General features: G+C 33.8%; 2 protein-coding genes across 5 annotated transcripts in view; both read right to left on the bottom strand.

The window, feature by feature from the left end:
- LOC139151918 (BAI1-associated protein 3-like) overlaps nucleotides 1-16901 on the bottom strand; it is a 149260-nt gene that overhangs the window by 24348 nt on the left and 108011 nt on the right. For all 4 annotated transcript variants that reach the window (XM_070724966.1, XM_070724962.1, XM_070724965.1 and 1 more), the window contains exons 4-10: nucleotides 15094-15201; nucleotides 5703-5762; nucleotides 5361-5427; nucleotides 4433-4679; nucleotides 3587-3631; nucleotides 1647-1725; nucleotides 666-753 (exon numbers count right to left, since the gene is read on the bottom strand). In XM_070724966.1, coding sequence (XP_070581067.1) covers nucleotides 666-753; nucleotides 1647-1654 — 96 coding nt within the window. In that variant the 5' untranslated portion in view covers nucleotides 1655-1725; nucleotides 3587-3631; nucleotides 4433-4679; ... (1 more) ...; nucleotides 5703-5762; nucleotides 15094-15201. The remainder of the gene's footprint in view (nucleotides 1-665; nucleotides 754-1646; nucleotides 1726-3586; nucleotides 3632-4432; nucleotides 4680-5360; nucleotides 5428-5702; nucleotides 5763-15093; nucleotides 15202-16901) is intronic.
- Nucleotides 4429-16901, bottom strand: part of LOC139150778 (BAI1-associated protein 3-like) — a 30481-nt gene continuing 18008 nt past the window's right edge. Inside the window, exons 4-7 of the mRNA XM_070723172.1 lie at nucleotides 15094-15201; nucleotides 5703-5762; nucleotides 5361-5427; nucleotides 4429-4679 (exon numbers count right to left, since the gene is read on the bottom strand). Coding sequence (XP_070579273.1) covers nucleotides 4429-4679; nucleotides 5361-5427; nucleotides 5703-5762; nucleotides 15094-15201 — 486 coding nt within the window. The remainder of the gene's footprint in view (nucleotides 4680-5360; nucleotides 5428-5702; nucleotides 5763-15093; nucleotides 15202-16901) is intronic.

The following is a 16901-nucleotide window of genomic DNA, read 5'->3' as shown; positions in this document are numbered from 1 at the left end:
GAGGAAAAACAAGAGATGAGACGTAGTACTCTTTTTGAATAAGTACAATCGTTCCGTGAAGCAAGGACCATTCCATTTCACTTGCTAATGATATTGACATTTAGATTACCGTGGGATTTTTGTCAAAAAATTGATTACACATCGGATTTGGAATGTTTCCCAGTGGATTTGGCTGCATAGGTAATTTTTCTCATTCTGTCTGGCAGCAGATGTGGAAAATATATTATATTCGAATCTTGTAGAATTTTCAAAATCAATATTTTTAGATCAAACTGTGTCATGCAAACATACATCAGGAAAAATCATGCAGTGCCAAGTAATGATCAATGCTTTGAATACATACGTACTCATAAAAAAGGCATGTTTTCAAAATTTGATACATTCTCTTTTCTTTTCACACATCAAACAATGCTCAGACCAGCATTCATATAGAACATCAACAAACAAACTTGTCAAAAAAAAATTTGTTAAACAAAGGCACAGCCCATGTGTTATAACAACGCTGACAACGTGTTGAGGAAGTCATTGACTTCTGTCGCCTGGGCAACCAAATGAAAATGACGAAGAAAGGTATTCGAGACTCCATTAAGCATCCCTTGAAAAATTTCCTCCATGTCCATTAGCAGGAAATCTCATTACTTGTAACAGCTAGAGTATAGACTTACACCTAGGTTTAGATTCAAACAGCCTAGAAAATCATCAACGCTGCCTTTGCTGCTTGTACGGGCTGACTGCACTATCTGCTTGAAAAACCTGTCAGTGATAAACATAAGGGGAAAACTTGTCAAGGTGTATATTAACGCTATAAACTTGGGTTGTATCAGTCACCCAGCAATATTTAGGGTTGACGATTGTAATTTTTCTGTTAAGGAAATCTTGAAAAAACATGACGAGTTGACAAGAGATGCCATAATTTAGAAATGACCACACAAATATTAGCAGATGGCCACGGACAATTTAATTTTACAACTCTTAGAAACAAATGTGTATCTGTGCATCTTTCTTTGAAATGAACACACTTGTCAAATTGATTGAGTTATTATCTCAGTGATTAAAATGAAAGAAATGATCAAAAACCATTTTAAATTTACCCTAAATATTTTCTGACGTGTTGAGAAACATGGCCTGTTTCATAGTGTGCAGCTGGTGGGAAAGGACGGTGAGATATGTTTGGCAATGAACCATTTGAAAATAGAAAGCTGATAACACACTGTCAGCAGTGAAAAATTTGGCATTGAAGACAGTATTTTGAATATGACTATACAGTTCAGTCACATCTCTGTTGTAATGTTGCCTGAAGGCAAACTACATCAACCTGGCTCACTGACTATACGAACATTGCAAGTTCTATCTGAGAGCCATTCATTTCTTTTGATTCTGAGGCTGAATTTCGAAGGCTACAAAGAGAGTTATTCAACGTTTCGACGATCAGAGCAAAATCTAGAGCAATCACTCTGATGACTTAGGAAACCATCTGACCCTTATGCCAGCCTTATCTCAGTAAGAACTCTACCTACTCTGATGTTTGTCAATCATCCTGTGTACTTTATCTCATCTTGAAATTTGATCGAGATGTCGATGTCTGGAGCTGTCTAGATCCGGATCATCTCATCAATTGCATCATATTATAATAAACCCACACATACCTGCCCATTCCTTTGATGCCAGACACCTTCGTTCAATTTTCTAGCAGCTTCAAAAACAGATGTCTCATCATCATGGTCCCTGAAGAAAGACCCAGAACAAATAAATTCAAGTTACTGTTACTGAAATGATATTGTAAAAAATAAAATGAACACTCAGGTTGAATTTGATTATGTGTAACAACAAATATCAAATGCTATATCATAACATCCACAATCAAATCTTGCAGAGTTGCATTTTTTTTGTATTTCAAATTACTAACTTTGAAAATTACATGGGATGGGACTTTGGTTATATTGTATGTTTTTCAAAATGACCTATTTCTCCTAACTGATGACTATAAATATGACCAGATAGGATAAATGATCAGGGTTCATTTCAGCACCAAACTTGACATATTTGGAAATGGTGATATACAGTCATTTCTACCTTTTAGCACATACGATCATTCAAAAGATACCTACTAAAAGCTTAATTAGCATATTCATAAAGTAATTGTTAATTTTGTCCCACCTAAATTTATGAGCAATTTTTATGATTTTTCTGTAATTTTTTTTGTAATTTTGGACCAAAGGTGTATAACTTTTCATTGGCTAGTTTCCTAACAAAATTTTGGGAAAAATCTCAAAGCAGTCTGAAATTTGTGAAAAAAAATTGTCCTGATTATATATTATACAAGCAACATATTTTTTATTTTTCATTTTTTGACTCAAGGGTCAAACTTGAAGAATTTCAATAGCAACACCATTTGTACTTTTGTAACTCACAGACATACTGTCTGCTCTCTTTGTGATCATGTACACACAAACAAGAACATGTTTGCCTTCTACATAATCTTTCAAATTTATACCGTATATATAATGAATTTATCCATTGTTAGCCAGCAGAATTGAGGTTGACGATGAAATCACAAAAAATTAAGACATGTCAATTTTTAATCCTTCAATGATGCGGAACAAACTTTATGAAAAGGATTAGATACGCAAGCCAATAAGTCAAGTCAAAATTCAGTCTTCTATCCCAGTGTTTAAATATCCCTGGGACAAAGTTTTGTCAAGGTTGTAAAGAGGATTACAGTGGCGCCATGCATGATGCATTTGGGTTCAAAAATTTACTCAAATATCAAACTGTCCTGCCAAATTAATCTCCTTAAAAGCTTCATGTCAAAAGGGTAGCAAATGCCTGCATAATAACTTGCAACATTATTAAGATTTCATGAAAGCTGAAACTGAAATTCATCTTTCCAAGGTTTACACTATTTATAAATTCCCTGCTTGATGCCACAATTTCAGCTGATAAATGGTGGAGCTAGTCTTGTCTTTATCAAGAACATGTTTTGTGATATTAAATTATGGAAATTACTATAATAATGCTGATATTGTCAAGGTATAATTTACTTATTGGTGATAAACAAAGCAGAGAGTAGTATCTACACATCACTGTTCATACTTTGCACCTATGGTAAGTATGTTACAAACCAAATATCAAAGACAGAGAGTGGTTTCTAAATTTACAATTATTTAAAATTTTCAATATTTCTACTCATTTTAATACCTTAATTTCATTTTAGAATGTTTATTTGAGCTAAAGATCCATCCTAAGCTAGTAATTCATTTACACATTAAATACTAAAAGGTAATATATGAACACCCAAAGCTTGTCAAGTTTTGCAACGGATAGACAAACAACATACAGATAGATAGGCTGACATACATGTATGCGTACATAAACAAACACTACTCGACAGACAGATATACATGGGCATCAAATGCAAACTGTTCTACAAAGATCTTGTATGCATGTGTATGCAAATGAAAAGTAAGAGTCTGTACACTGATAAATGATGTTATTTGACGTTAGCAGTTATTCTGATAAGTCTGTGTTGTTTAAATTCAAGGTGACCATATGTGAATTAATGTTTTGCATGACAACATACACTCACCATATGTCCAAATGTAATTTATCAGCAGTAATGTCATCGATTGGGCTGTAAATATTAAATCAGAAAGGAAGATTGCATGATTTCCCAAAAGCAATACCAAGATCTGCCTGAAACTAAAAAGTGTTTTTAATATAAAAATCTTGCAAGGCCAGCAATGTGATTGATTTCACAAGTTTGACCTTGGTGCATTTGATATTCTGGAACCAGACTGGAGATTTAATTACATTATGTAATACATTATTCATTTCCATAAAACTGCTTCCGGCAATTCATTTGAAACACTGCATTAACAGACAGCATTTGATACTACAACATGCGCACCGGTAGCTGTGATCTTTGTCAAGACCTTTTCATAACTTCCCAGTCTTAAACACTTCAGAACCAGGAAATGAGTTGATCCAGTGCTCAAATATCAACAGAGACACTTAAAATCACAAATCCTGCACTAGTGTCACCATCAATATCAAATTTTATTCTGATCTTACAGTCTATACACGTGACCTGAATTTCAAGGTAGCAAGCTCAAGGAAATTTAAAAGCACTCTTATTTATAATCGAGACTAAATATCTATGGTAACCATGCAAATATTTGGATTTCAAAATTACCACTTTCCTCTGTGACTATGTTTTTTTCTGTGCGGGTAAAGCTACACTATTGTGATTTTGTCACAAATATCTAAAGTTTCTCTATACACTGCAGGTTTTAAAATTGGTATCAACAAGCTCTAGAGGAGCTTTGACAGATTTTCTTTGAAGTTTGGAAATCTATTCCAAAAGAGCACTATTAAAAATAAATAAAAAAGAACCAAGTCATATTTTTAAACAAGTATGACCAGTAGGACTTACAATTGAAATTTTTCATTCCAAACTGGGTTTAGAGTCTCTCGTTTCACCTCTGTTACTTTTATGAATTTAGCTGGCAGCTGATCTCGCACACTAGTACTTTTATTTTTCTGTTTGTCTTTTTTGCTTCCTCTGTGTTTCAGGCTCATCTTCTTCTTGGGTTTGTCTTCCTTCTCTTCATCTGAGTCGGCAATGCCATCAAACCCAGCACCCGGCATGATTCCCAGCATGCAATAGGGGTCACTGTAGCCTTTTGAAGGGGAGGAAAAAACCAACAGCGATAAAATACAAGTCAAGTGGTGACATGCAGACAGAATGGCATCGGAGCAAACATTATGTACCCCTTCTAACTGCAATCATGAAACCGATTGAATTTCATCACTTGGTCAAAGAAGTATTTGATTACCATGATCCTGCAAAATTATTGAAAGTGGATTCTAAGAAAGTACGTGTTTTGGCAACGAATAGCTTTGATAAATACAAATCACATACGTAATGTGGCTGATGACATTAAAAATGATTGCCATTCTCTGTATCAAATGCACTATGGCTTCTTAATGTCTTCAAGAAAGGGCTTAGCAGTGAAATTTAGACGTTATTGGTGTTTGTAATTCATTTATTTTAGAAATTATTTTCTGATCTTGCTACAATGCATGAATTTTCACAGCACGGATGGAGCCTTGTAGTTTGTCTCTTATCAACAAAAGATTATTGGCAGATGAAGGAAAACTTAATTTTGGATGGAATGTTTTAACACAATTGTGTAATTTTAAAATGAGAGACCACTGGAACACAATTATGTATTTTTGTGTTGATTTTAAACCAAATCTGCTACATACTGACTGATTCACATTTTGACAGAAAGTTAAAAAGAATGATTAATTTTTGTTATATTTCTTCTTTGTGGAAAAATATAAAGATTATTAATTACCATTGGCATCTTTGGCATCCAAGTCTTTGGCACCTATCACTGTTACATTTAGGATGATAGTTGGTGACTGTGAAGAGAAAGGACATAGGGGAATTTAGGGGAAACTATAGGTAATCTGTCAGTGAAATTTGTCACAGCAGCATTGGCAGCTATGGAGAAAGACTGACACTATGTCACTTTGCACAGCATTATGCATACATTTTCTTTCAAAATATGATGAGGATACCCAAAGAAACTGCCTCAGCTCGTTGTACACTTGCTGCTGGTTTGATGTGGAGCAGTAACAAAACGGTTGCACAATATCAAACGATCAGTAATCATGAATAATAAAGGAATACACACCTGTTCCTCAGAGGCCTTGGCCAGAAAGTGTTCATGTTGCTCCTCAGTCACATGGAATGCCTATTGAATGGAATATAATGACAACTTTTAAATCTACAACATTGCAAATTCACATGAAATTATATTCTTGGCTGCACAGGTTTATATATTGCATTGTTGGGAAAACAGTAATTGACCAGTATTGTTTCCATTTTAGTATGTAAACACGATACATCAGAATGAAAACCATTAACTAACTGGAATCTCAAAAACTTTACAATGGCGTTCATTTCACCAAAATGAAACAGAAGAACATCACAAATGAAAAACATTTAACCTTTCAAATACAAATATTTAACTCGACTGAACAAGTTTAAAGCGCCAGTAGCTATAATTTTGATTTTTTTCCACAGGTTTTTTTAATGTCACTCATAGGTTTTTGTCCCATTGAAAAAAAACATCAGAAGTTACAGCTACTGACCTTGTAATAATATTCCATCAAAAAGTAAACATACATTATCGGCAATGGGCTCAATTCACACCGATTTCGAAATTTCTTTGCGGTAGTTAAGACTATACCCTGCTGCTTGATTTGACTGATTAGATTTTCTTCAAGAATATTATTGCTAATATGCAATGTGAAATGGCAATTGTTTAACATCAGGGCACACCATTTGCTGAACAAAGTTGATCAGACATCATCTGTTTTCATTTGGAGAATTCAGATTGAAATTTGCAATCAGCAAGACTCCATTTCCAACGAAAAAAAATACACTTAAGATTTTTAATAAATGTTAAAGTGAATGGCAGTTACGAAAGTATTCTCAAACAAAAATATGCAGAGCTTATCAAGTTATAAGATAGCAAGTTACTCAATGGTTATAAATAATCTAGGCTTAGCGCTGTACTTATCAATAATGAAAAGACCGCACAGTGCTTTCAGTATCAAATACAATGAATTTACGCTGTCTGCCAAAAATTAATGGCACTTGCCATTACAATCGTTAATCTTGCTGCTAGAATATTTATAGAAAACTCCAGCTCATGAGAAAAAAAACTAAAAAAAATCTTGATACGACTTGGCATCAAATTTGAGGCAAACTACGTCTAGTCGGAGTTTTCAGATGAATGCAATTTTCTCTATCTGAAAACAGAAATTGACTAGTCCCAAGTAATTCTGAAGTAAACACCGGATTGATGATTACCATTACTGGTACCATGCTGTGCATGTCTGCAATACTGCCTTTGTCCATAAATTCAAAAATGCCAATATAACACTCCACAGATTGGGTTTTACATCGACTCCATGCCAGGTGTTATTGAATTCAACTTTGATAAATTGCATCAGACTCGGTGATTTTACCAGCCAGTCATGTCTCTCTAAGTGGACCAACTGCTGTTTCTTGCTGAACACTGTACTTTTCCCTGACATGAACTTTCAATAGTATATTTCTCCTGTCCATCTATCAACTTGTCTAACGTGCGTCTTTGATCGTATCTCCTTTGCTAACTCAGTCTATTTATGCAAATTTATTCAGGCAGTTTCTCTCAGTTGGTTGTGAAAAATATTGCAGTTAGACACTCCTGATAAAATTCAACCTACACAAATTGTTGAATTGATCAATTGCATCTTTCAAAGCATTAAAAGTACATGGCATGTTTTTTAAACCTTTAGAAGCATAACAGCTATGACTCAGCTACGGACTGCATGAATCCCTAAACGCTACTTTTTAACAACCAAAGGTTTAAACCTTGCTTGGCCTTGGACAGAAGTAACCAATCACAGCCACAACTACTTGTGGCATCTGTGGCAGAATTTTATTCAAACCTCACTGAATATTTGCATATTCAAATGACAGCCTCATTTTATTGATTAAAATAAACAAAATTTAATATTCATTTCCATGCATATTTGTGATTGTCAAAGCACATTTCAGATTGTGAACAATCACAGTTACTGTCCATTAAAAAGCCACCCCAACGTTTTTCATATTTTGCTGGAAAATTGAAATTAATACTTTCCTGAAACTATGCATAGAGTTATGTGTAGCTATGCCAGCTGACTTACAATGAACAGGAATGTGACATCACAAAAATTATGCAGTTTGTCAGATTGTTTCCCCTTTAGGCTATTCCACAGGTTTTACGGAACACTTTTCGAAAGTAAAATTGCAGCATGAGTTCAATGTCCTGCTTCCATGAAAATGTGATTTCCCACCAAAAGAAAGGAAAAGGTAGCCATTTAGGATCTCCATCATCAGGGATTTTCCAACTAAATAACTTCATTTTTCTTATCCAAAACACTGTAGATTGGACTTTATATTAATAGAGCCAAGATAATCAGAGCACTGGATACAGTGCAAAGAAAGCTTTCCAGCTTTCATTTAAAGGCACATAAAGTCAATTTCACAGGAAAAATAATGACTAAGCACTTTGTCTTTTCTATCCACACTTTACTAGCCTTATAATTTCTACTTGTAAACAAACTGCTATGATTTCTCATGAATCTTCTCCAGTCAAATTATTAACTGGCAGTTAATTTAACCCTTTGAGCGTTGTATTTTTTCCCGCCAAAATTTTAGTGCAACGTTTTACTAATTTTTATGAATTTTTTTGAAATTTTTTTGATAAATTTTGACCAAATGGGCATCACATTTCATTGGCTACACTTTTTAATCAAAATTTTACCAAAATCTGAAAAAAATGACTGGGGTATATTTTATAAAGTTGACAAAAACTGACTTTGGCACTCAAAGATTTGATTTGATTTGCATTGCTCAAAAAAGTTTTGCAATCAGGCCAATATCAACAAAAATACAAGATTTCACTGCTCTTCCAATTAGCGTGTTTTGAGCTTCAGGCAATAACGTCAATGAAGATAATAGTATTAATATCAGCAATAGTATTTTATGTAAATTTGTATATGACATCATCAGGGTGCCATTCAGAACTACAAAGCTTTGATAGCAACTTGGTGTTTTCGTCATGTAATCAATTTTGATAACTTAGCAAATATGCAATTTTACCTCTAATACCACATTGTAAAGACTATTTTCAAGGTGAAATTAACAGGGTAAGATATCTGTTAGCAACACATGGTAAGTTGTCTGATAGTTTGCTATTCTTTGTAAATAAGCAAATATCTATTCACAGATGGCCAAACATCACACCTTTCAACCAGAAATGCCAGATCTACTCCCGTTCATGCTGGCATATCCATGTACAACTATTAAGTCACATATTTAATAAACCATTCTAATTACAGCTATACCTATCTTTATTTCAGTTTATCATATTAAAATACCATCAATTGATACATCTACTCACAATTGACCTTTAAAAGGCATAATTTGACATAACCAATTTCTAAGTTATTGCACGCATTTAATTCAACAAGATTCTTGGGCAGTTTTCTGTGTACAGCTATTAGGTAAACTAAGTTGGACATTAGCTGTGATACACTTGTATAAAGACAGTGGCAATTGTGTAACACAAAGGAAATTACAAGAATTGATATGTTGTTGCAAATGTAATAGGAAATATTAAAGGCTAGTCAAACAGTCTACTTTAGTTCTGTTTCACAGCACAAGCCCATACATTAGAGATTAATGTGTATAGTGAAAAAGCATGGCTTCTAAACTGTTCATTATACAGTCAATACAAATTGTTTTATATACACAATGTCAGATTCTTTGAAAGCTCATATGCTCTGATGCATGAATGTGTATAACTGGAAAACCTGCGTGACTATTACACTGTAAACAATGACTGATAACCTTTGCAACCCCAAAGGAAAACAGAAAAACACTCAGAACAGGGACTTAATGCTTGGTTGGCGAAGCTTTTCACATTGTCCATTCAGCAAATATAATTAATTTCATTATCAAATTTTCTGTAGAGGAAGAAAAGCTATTGAAATGGCGACTTTACTGACGTAAAATTCAGGAAATTACAGCAACTTTGAATGAATTGATACATAATTGGAGTTAGTTGACTGTAAAATGGTTGCAAAAGCCTTTCAAATTCACAGACCCTTCAAACAGCCAGAAATAGCATATATGTTTGACGCAAAACACAAATGAAGCATGTTTTAGTTTGGACAGGATAATTATCAATTCCCCGAGGAACCTATTACTTTTTCCAAACATAGGTAAAGCTTAGCACTGGGGAAAACAACTAAATATGTTGATATTGTGACAGAACATGGACTGGGTAACTCACTGCTCCTCATTACAGACCGAATTCTGACTTGGTTATGAACATGCAGAGAACAGTGAACAACAATATGTCAAAATTCTTTACAGACCAAAGACTTACAATGCAGGAATCAGTGGACGTGATAAATTGCTAAAACCAACCAAAAAAATGCTCCTTGAACGCAGGCACAGAGTACACACACAAAAAAGTAAATGCCCACACTGCATGTATATAAGAGTGTTTGATTGACATTCCGTAGTATGATAGATTACCTCTATGAAAAGTTTATATCAGATTCAAACCCACAGTAAACGACCCCGTTGTTCCCAAATGGCTGCATCAAATCAACGGAAAGTTTGACTCTGAAGCCATTTGAAGTTATATTAGTCAGATTTGAAATTGGCATGTCTTCCATTAACGATGACTGGCTGTCAGGAATTTATTTTTTTGTAAAATATACTATCTATCACTGTAAAGGAACGCTGAAGCAATTTAAATTTAACAACTCATGAATGTGTAAATGGAGAGAATAATCTATTTCTGGGATCTCTATTGCATAAACTCTGAACCAGTTTTCATTGCTTCATGCTTCTTTATGGTGCTGTAACTTCTGCATTGTCAGTCGTACAGATAAAATTTGCCACAGAACAGTACCAATAGGCTAGTCAATTTCTTCTCATTAAACATTAAACTGAACACAAGTGACTTTTTTTTCTAGGAATATATGCTATCTAGCAAGCTCTTCAGGGATATGTTATCTACCTGGGATGCTATATCTGTTTATGCTGAACACTTGAAAGACCCGTGAATTCTGGTCAATTGATTATCAAAAGCAATGAAATGCATGCAGAGCTTTCATCAAGAGCAAATTACTGGATGGTCTATACTAAATCCATTTATCAATGATTATGAGGATGGTTTGGGTCTTTTTTCAACAATTACATTTTCAATTGACCCTTTTCAACTCTTTCACAGGGAATTTACAGTCAGAAGTGTAAGGAAATACTAGACACTATAATGATATATTGGGGTAGAATTCACCTCGTAGACAGATTTTCATACTATCAAACTTTTATATTCTTTTGGTCTACCACTTGTGGGGCTAACTTTGAAGATTATGCAGTTTTTACCTGCTTATTTTTGTTGAAACCAAACATTTTATTTCCTCCAATGGAGTTGACACAGAGAAGGCAGCCATTCTGAATTTTAAGTTTTGCTACATATTGGGTTTCAAATATTCCACAATGACCCCTAATTTTCAGTCTTTATTTTGAGAGGGAATTGTTTAAAGTTTCCCTTAAGGAATTTCGAGGCACAAATCAAAAGTATTGTTTTCTCCAATAGAGTTGACATGGGGATGGCGGCCATTCTGAATTTTAAGTTTTGCTACATATTGGGTTATTTGTTTCTCTAGTACCAAATTTTGCACAAGGACCCCTATTTTGTACTCTTTATTCTGAAGGAGAGTTGTTTATAGTTTCTCTCAGGAAAGTTTGAGCAAAAGTTGGTTTTTTAACTTTTGATGCATGAACTAACTTAATTTTATCTAACATTAGTGTAATTTAAGTTCTGCCAATATGCGTTTATCAAGTAAGAAGTTCCATGTGGATTACCAGGGGTATGAGATGTTTTCTATGATTAACATCAGAATGCAGTTTGAATTTAGTCTTTCTGTTCATTAACTGTATCACTGTAGGTAAAAAATATCCCTATAGTTCTCCTCTCCCATAGTATTAGTTAATTAAAGGCTTAAAAATTCTGTAAGTATTAGTCTGAGAATGATTATTGGGACTGATAATTAGATATACAGCAGTTTCAAAGACAGTAAGTTATGTTGATTCACGTACTGTCTGGCTTCATTAGCTGTAAACACTTTGCGTTTTGATCAGCATTTTTAAAGAAGTACTTGCTTGTCTGTTCACATGTGTCCTTGATGGTACGTACTCCCCAAGTGATCAACTCTGCATGAATTAGCCAAGGATGTAAATACCTGCATTCACACCTCACATGCTGAGACCCACAGCATGACAACTCTGCATCACTATCAAGCGTAATTGTCTCGTAAAGGTGATGAAGTTTTATCTCATATGAGGGTGATCAACTTTGATATAAATCCATCGGCTATTTCAAGACTTCTTGCATCCTAAAATCTAGTCCTGGTTTGTTACACAGTATTAAAGAAGACGTATTGAATTAAGCTTTCCTTGGAAGCAATTAACTACAGCTCTATTAAAATTTGGAAAACTTCCAGCTCAATTACAGACTCCTACTTCAAACTTAGATTATTGATCTATTTGTTATTTTGAACATAAAATGTGTTGCTCATCTTTACTTCAACTATCCAAGAGTTACTTGGGAAAAGAAAAGCAATCAGAGAATAATATATCTGTTGCTCTGCTCAAGAATTCATTGAATGTAATAATTGTTTAAACATTTTACATAGTCCATGCAGAACATTCAAAAAGGAAAAGTGATTGCAAATACACAGCAAACTATTAACAGTCACCAATTACTCATTTGCTGTTTGTCATCTGTTGCTGTTATTACGAATAAAAGTACCAAAAGGCTATGTACAGGTGAAACCTGGAATTCAAATGGACCACAGTACAATCAAACCTACATGCGCAAAAACGGGTAGAAATATGACTGTGTATTTCCATAGGCACTTGTGCACATGGGTTTTTGTTTGTACTGCCATCAAGTGATCTTTTGGGCGTACTGAGTCTCTAGAACACATCACATCCTTTTTATTCTGGAGTAGAACCATAATGTTTGAAATCTAAATGCATATGACCAAGACAAGAGGTATGCCAGATATCACTGAACAGACCCCTGGATTGTATGAATAATATCATCCGTTCATTTTGAAACCTTTGAAAAATTGATTTATTTAGTTCAAAGTACAAAAGGGAAATGATGTGTGTGTTTTTACGAAGTTTCACAAGAAAAGTGGAACTCATCTATGCCTTTCCCAGTCTTATACTTTAAAATATTCCTTTAATGAGGCTAAGCATGCAACAGATACTACTACTGGAAAATATTTAATGGACAAAATCTGACTCACAGAACCATTCTTACCATTCTTAAACATCAAAAAGTATGACTGCACAGATACTGCCACAGTTGTTTAGAATGAAGTATCAGATAAGTGATGACAATTATGCCTTTCTTGAAACAAACACTCTGAAGCTTCAGGCAAAACAACAGTTCTTGGTACTTTTTACTGTGGAACATGTGAGAGGTTTCATCTATAGATCAGTTGCTTGGGTACCAAAAGCAAAGAAGCCGTACATGTTTATTACAGTGCTTTATAATATACTTGCTATCTTTTCATTTTTCCTTAGAATTTGGATTAAATGAATTAAAAGCAGACTATATACAAAATAAGTATATGCATGCATGCAAAATATACACATGCATTTCAACATCATAAAAAATCTCAGAATTTTTTTTTCATTTCCTGTATTTCCATGATATCATAGCTCCATCAGTCATAAAAACATGTCTGCCATGTACAAATCAGCTAATTTTAAGATATTTTGAAAAACTTGCAACTTCATTTACATAGCAATAATAATAATGTTAATACGGGATGACCGAAGCTTCATGTCAAACTTGTTAGCTTGAGTCAAGTGACTTTCATACATGTTATGAATTTCAGATTTCACTGATTAAAAAACTTATTTTAAATAATGTGAAGTCACCAGTTTCCAATTATCTTCACCAGAAACCAGAACTTTATAGATCTGTCAATATCATATTGCCCACGACCAGTAGAAATTAAAAAATTGTCAACATTTATGAAGTATATCAAAAACTAAGAATTTGTTCATGAAAACAGCCAAACAGGCAACAAATTTTTCTTAGATAACTAGAAACTACACGGATAATAGTGGCCTGACATTTTGATGTACTATCACTGCCTTGAAACAAGAACTGTCTTTAAAGCGTACATCACGACCGACATGCCATTTCCCTCTTCAAATTCATTCACTGCTTCTCAAGAGCTATGAATCTTCAAGTGATAGGATTTACAAAGGTAAAAGGGTGAAATTGTATCACCTAGGAATTCACTTTCCTGATATCATATTGAAAGAAAACCTCCTTTGCATTTCAAGATGAGATGAAAACATAGCTGATAACTGTTTTAGACCCAAGGGGCTAGATTCTGTCGTGACATGTAACTGGAGAAGGATTCTGATTTGATTCAATTTTTATTACAATCAACTGTTGCAGTCTCTGATGTTAAGATTACAGGAAGAATATGATGTACAAGATATACTTATTGTTAAATAGCAGGAAGCTCTGAAGCAAAAGGCTTTGTAAATATATACCATTTCGTTTAACAAGTCTGCTTTTCTTGTCTACATTGAAAGCCATAGGTACAATGGAGAGACATATTTAATGGGCGAACTTCAATCAATTTTACTGTTATTAACTAAATTCAATGCGTTCAATTTTGTACTTTTCAGTGTGCATAATGATATGAGAATCATGAATATTTATGATTGATAATGATCAATACTCATTGGCTGTGCCTTCTTTTATAGACATTCATTTATTTTAATTTGCATAAATAAATACCATTATCAATCAAGAATATTTATGATTGATAATGATCAATACTCATTGGCTGTGCCTTCTTTTATAGACATTCATTTATTTTAATTTGCATACATGAATACTATTATCAATCAAGAATACTCATGATTGATAATGATAAATACTCATTTGCCTTGCCTACTTTTATAGACAACATTCATTTATTTTAATTTGCATACATGAATATTGTTACGTCACTTTAATTAGAACATACAACCATCACATTGAAGAATAACGGATGCACACAAAAGTGAAAGGATGGCATTCTTGAAGATTGAACTTGACATTTTCCATTTGGTTGCTATTGAGAAATTTGTCAACAATTCAGTAAATTCAGTAATTACTTACTCAAATGATAGAAATTAACTTGCTTGATGTGAATTTCTTCCAAATAACAAAATACATTACAAATTTATGGTATAATTATTCCACTCTCACATTTTGGCAAAATGTGTACTGAATATGAAGCAGATAATGTGACTGTATTCTTTGTCTACTATTTTACAGCATATGTAAAATAGCAATGGACAGCTTGGGCTGACTGACTGGGGATTGACATATTTTCTAACAGTGTAAGAGATGTGTACATCAAACTAAATAATTATACACTCACCTGCTCAGCAAATGAAAACAGTTCCTGTTCAAAAGGGCTGTGTCCATCACTGGTGGTGCCGACACGATGTTTGATGGTATAGAGGAGTTCAATGTAGAGAGACTCAAACTGCAATCATACAGAAAGAAATATCAAAAATGTAGTCACAGATATATAGATGTTCTAAATGTTATATATCAATACATTAAATTAAGAATGAAAAATCAAATCTATGAATACAACAATTAAACAATCTGGATATTGACACCATCCAAAACTGCATACCGGTATATTCAAGCTCCCCTCCCTTGAGAAATTAAATAGGCATTAATTTTTGTGTTCTCAAACCACAGACCCAAGGGCAACACTATACTTATTTCATATAAGATACTAAAACTAAGTTAGGACACACTGTTACACTGGACAGGTATTTCAAATGAACAGAATATCAAGATAAGTTTTTACAATTTAGTACAAAAAAAATAAAAGGCAAGATGTAACTCATGTTGCTGCAAAATGGATTGTTTCCCAATTTCATCAATTTATTGAGATTCTTTTATTGATTCTGACATCTTGCCAAAGTAAAAGACTTGGGAGTTTGGAAATACCAGAGTGTGTGTACATATGTGTGGCTTCAAATTTCATCTCTCACTATCTGTCTTACAACAGATATGTTTGAGAATACCAGTACATGTGAGGTACCAAGAATTGGGATGATGTGCAGATATCTCAGCCAGTGCTTAATCATGATGTCATCAGTTGCCATTTCGGTGGTATAATTTAGCAGTTTCAACTACATAATTCATGTTTTCAAACCTACAAAGTTAGCTTTTATGGAGACTAAGTGGAAAATGGTGAAAGTACGTCTTTGGAATTACTGAGACACCTACGCCTGTTATATAACTCATTAGTTTACATCTACATGTATCTTTACAATAAATTTTCTTCTATAAAATGCAATATCTAGCCATAAAATTCTCAATGCAGCAACATTATTATTTATGCTACATAATCTTCCAGCTAATATGATCAAGAATCAGTTCCAAGTAATGCAAGGAATTGTGTGAAAATTTGCAAAGCTCTCCGAAAGTTATAATGATAAAAAATTCATTGCCGGTTATCTAAGAATTAATCATTAATCTACTAAATTATACCAAATATTTATTGCCACATCAACTAAATTATGTGGAATTAAGTGTCATTTTTATGAATAAAACAGATATCTTGTTGAATAATTCTAATTGCAAGTCATCCATCAACTCATAACATTTACAACTTTTACTAAAGCAACTACAATTACAGCCTTCATCTCGGGAAATGTAAGAAAGTCATCTAATTTGCTGCTCAATATAGCAAAACATTAAAAAACTTTCTTTTTTTACAGGGCTTGTCACTTGGAGTTTAGAGTTCCAGTGTTTGACAACACCAGATTTCTTGACTGTAATGTACAAGTTGTTCTACTCTGGCACACAACATCAAAGGATGTGAACATTGCCGCACATTCTCTTATCATGCCGATGTTACTACATAAAAACACAGTTAGTAGCACTTTTCCCTCTCACAAAAGTGACAGTTAGAGTACTGTATTTTTTTCCCATGTAGGCTAATGATTAGCTTAAAACTTTACAGTCTCAGTTAACCCATGAAGGTAGCTCACAGAGTGCTAGCTGCCATCACAGTCAGCCACACCAGAAGGTTTGGCCATTTGAACATCATCGGGCTTTATTTGCTTTATTTCTAGTCATTTTTATTGGGAATATTAAAATAAATGGAAAAATTGAAGCACAGTCTTAATGGAAATGACCTCAAATACATGTGTATAGAGCCAT

The sequence above is a fragment of the Ptychodera flava genome, chromosome 15 (assembly GCF_041260155.1).
Source record: "Ptychodera flava strain L36383 chromosome 15, AS_Pfla_20210202, whole genome shotgun sequence".
NCBI classification, from domain to species: domain Eukaryota; kingdom Metazoa; phylum Hemichordata; class Enteropneusta; family Ptychoderidae; genus Ptychodera; species Ptychodera flava.
Note: the sequence above shows the minus strand (reverse complement) of the source record. Positions and strands in the feature narration are given on the sequence as shown.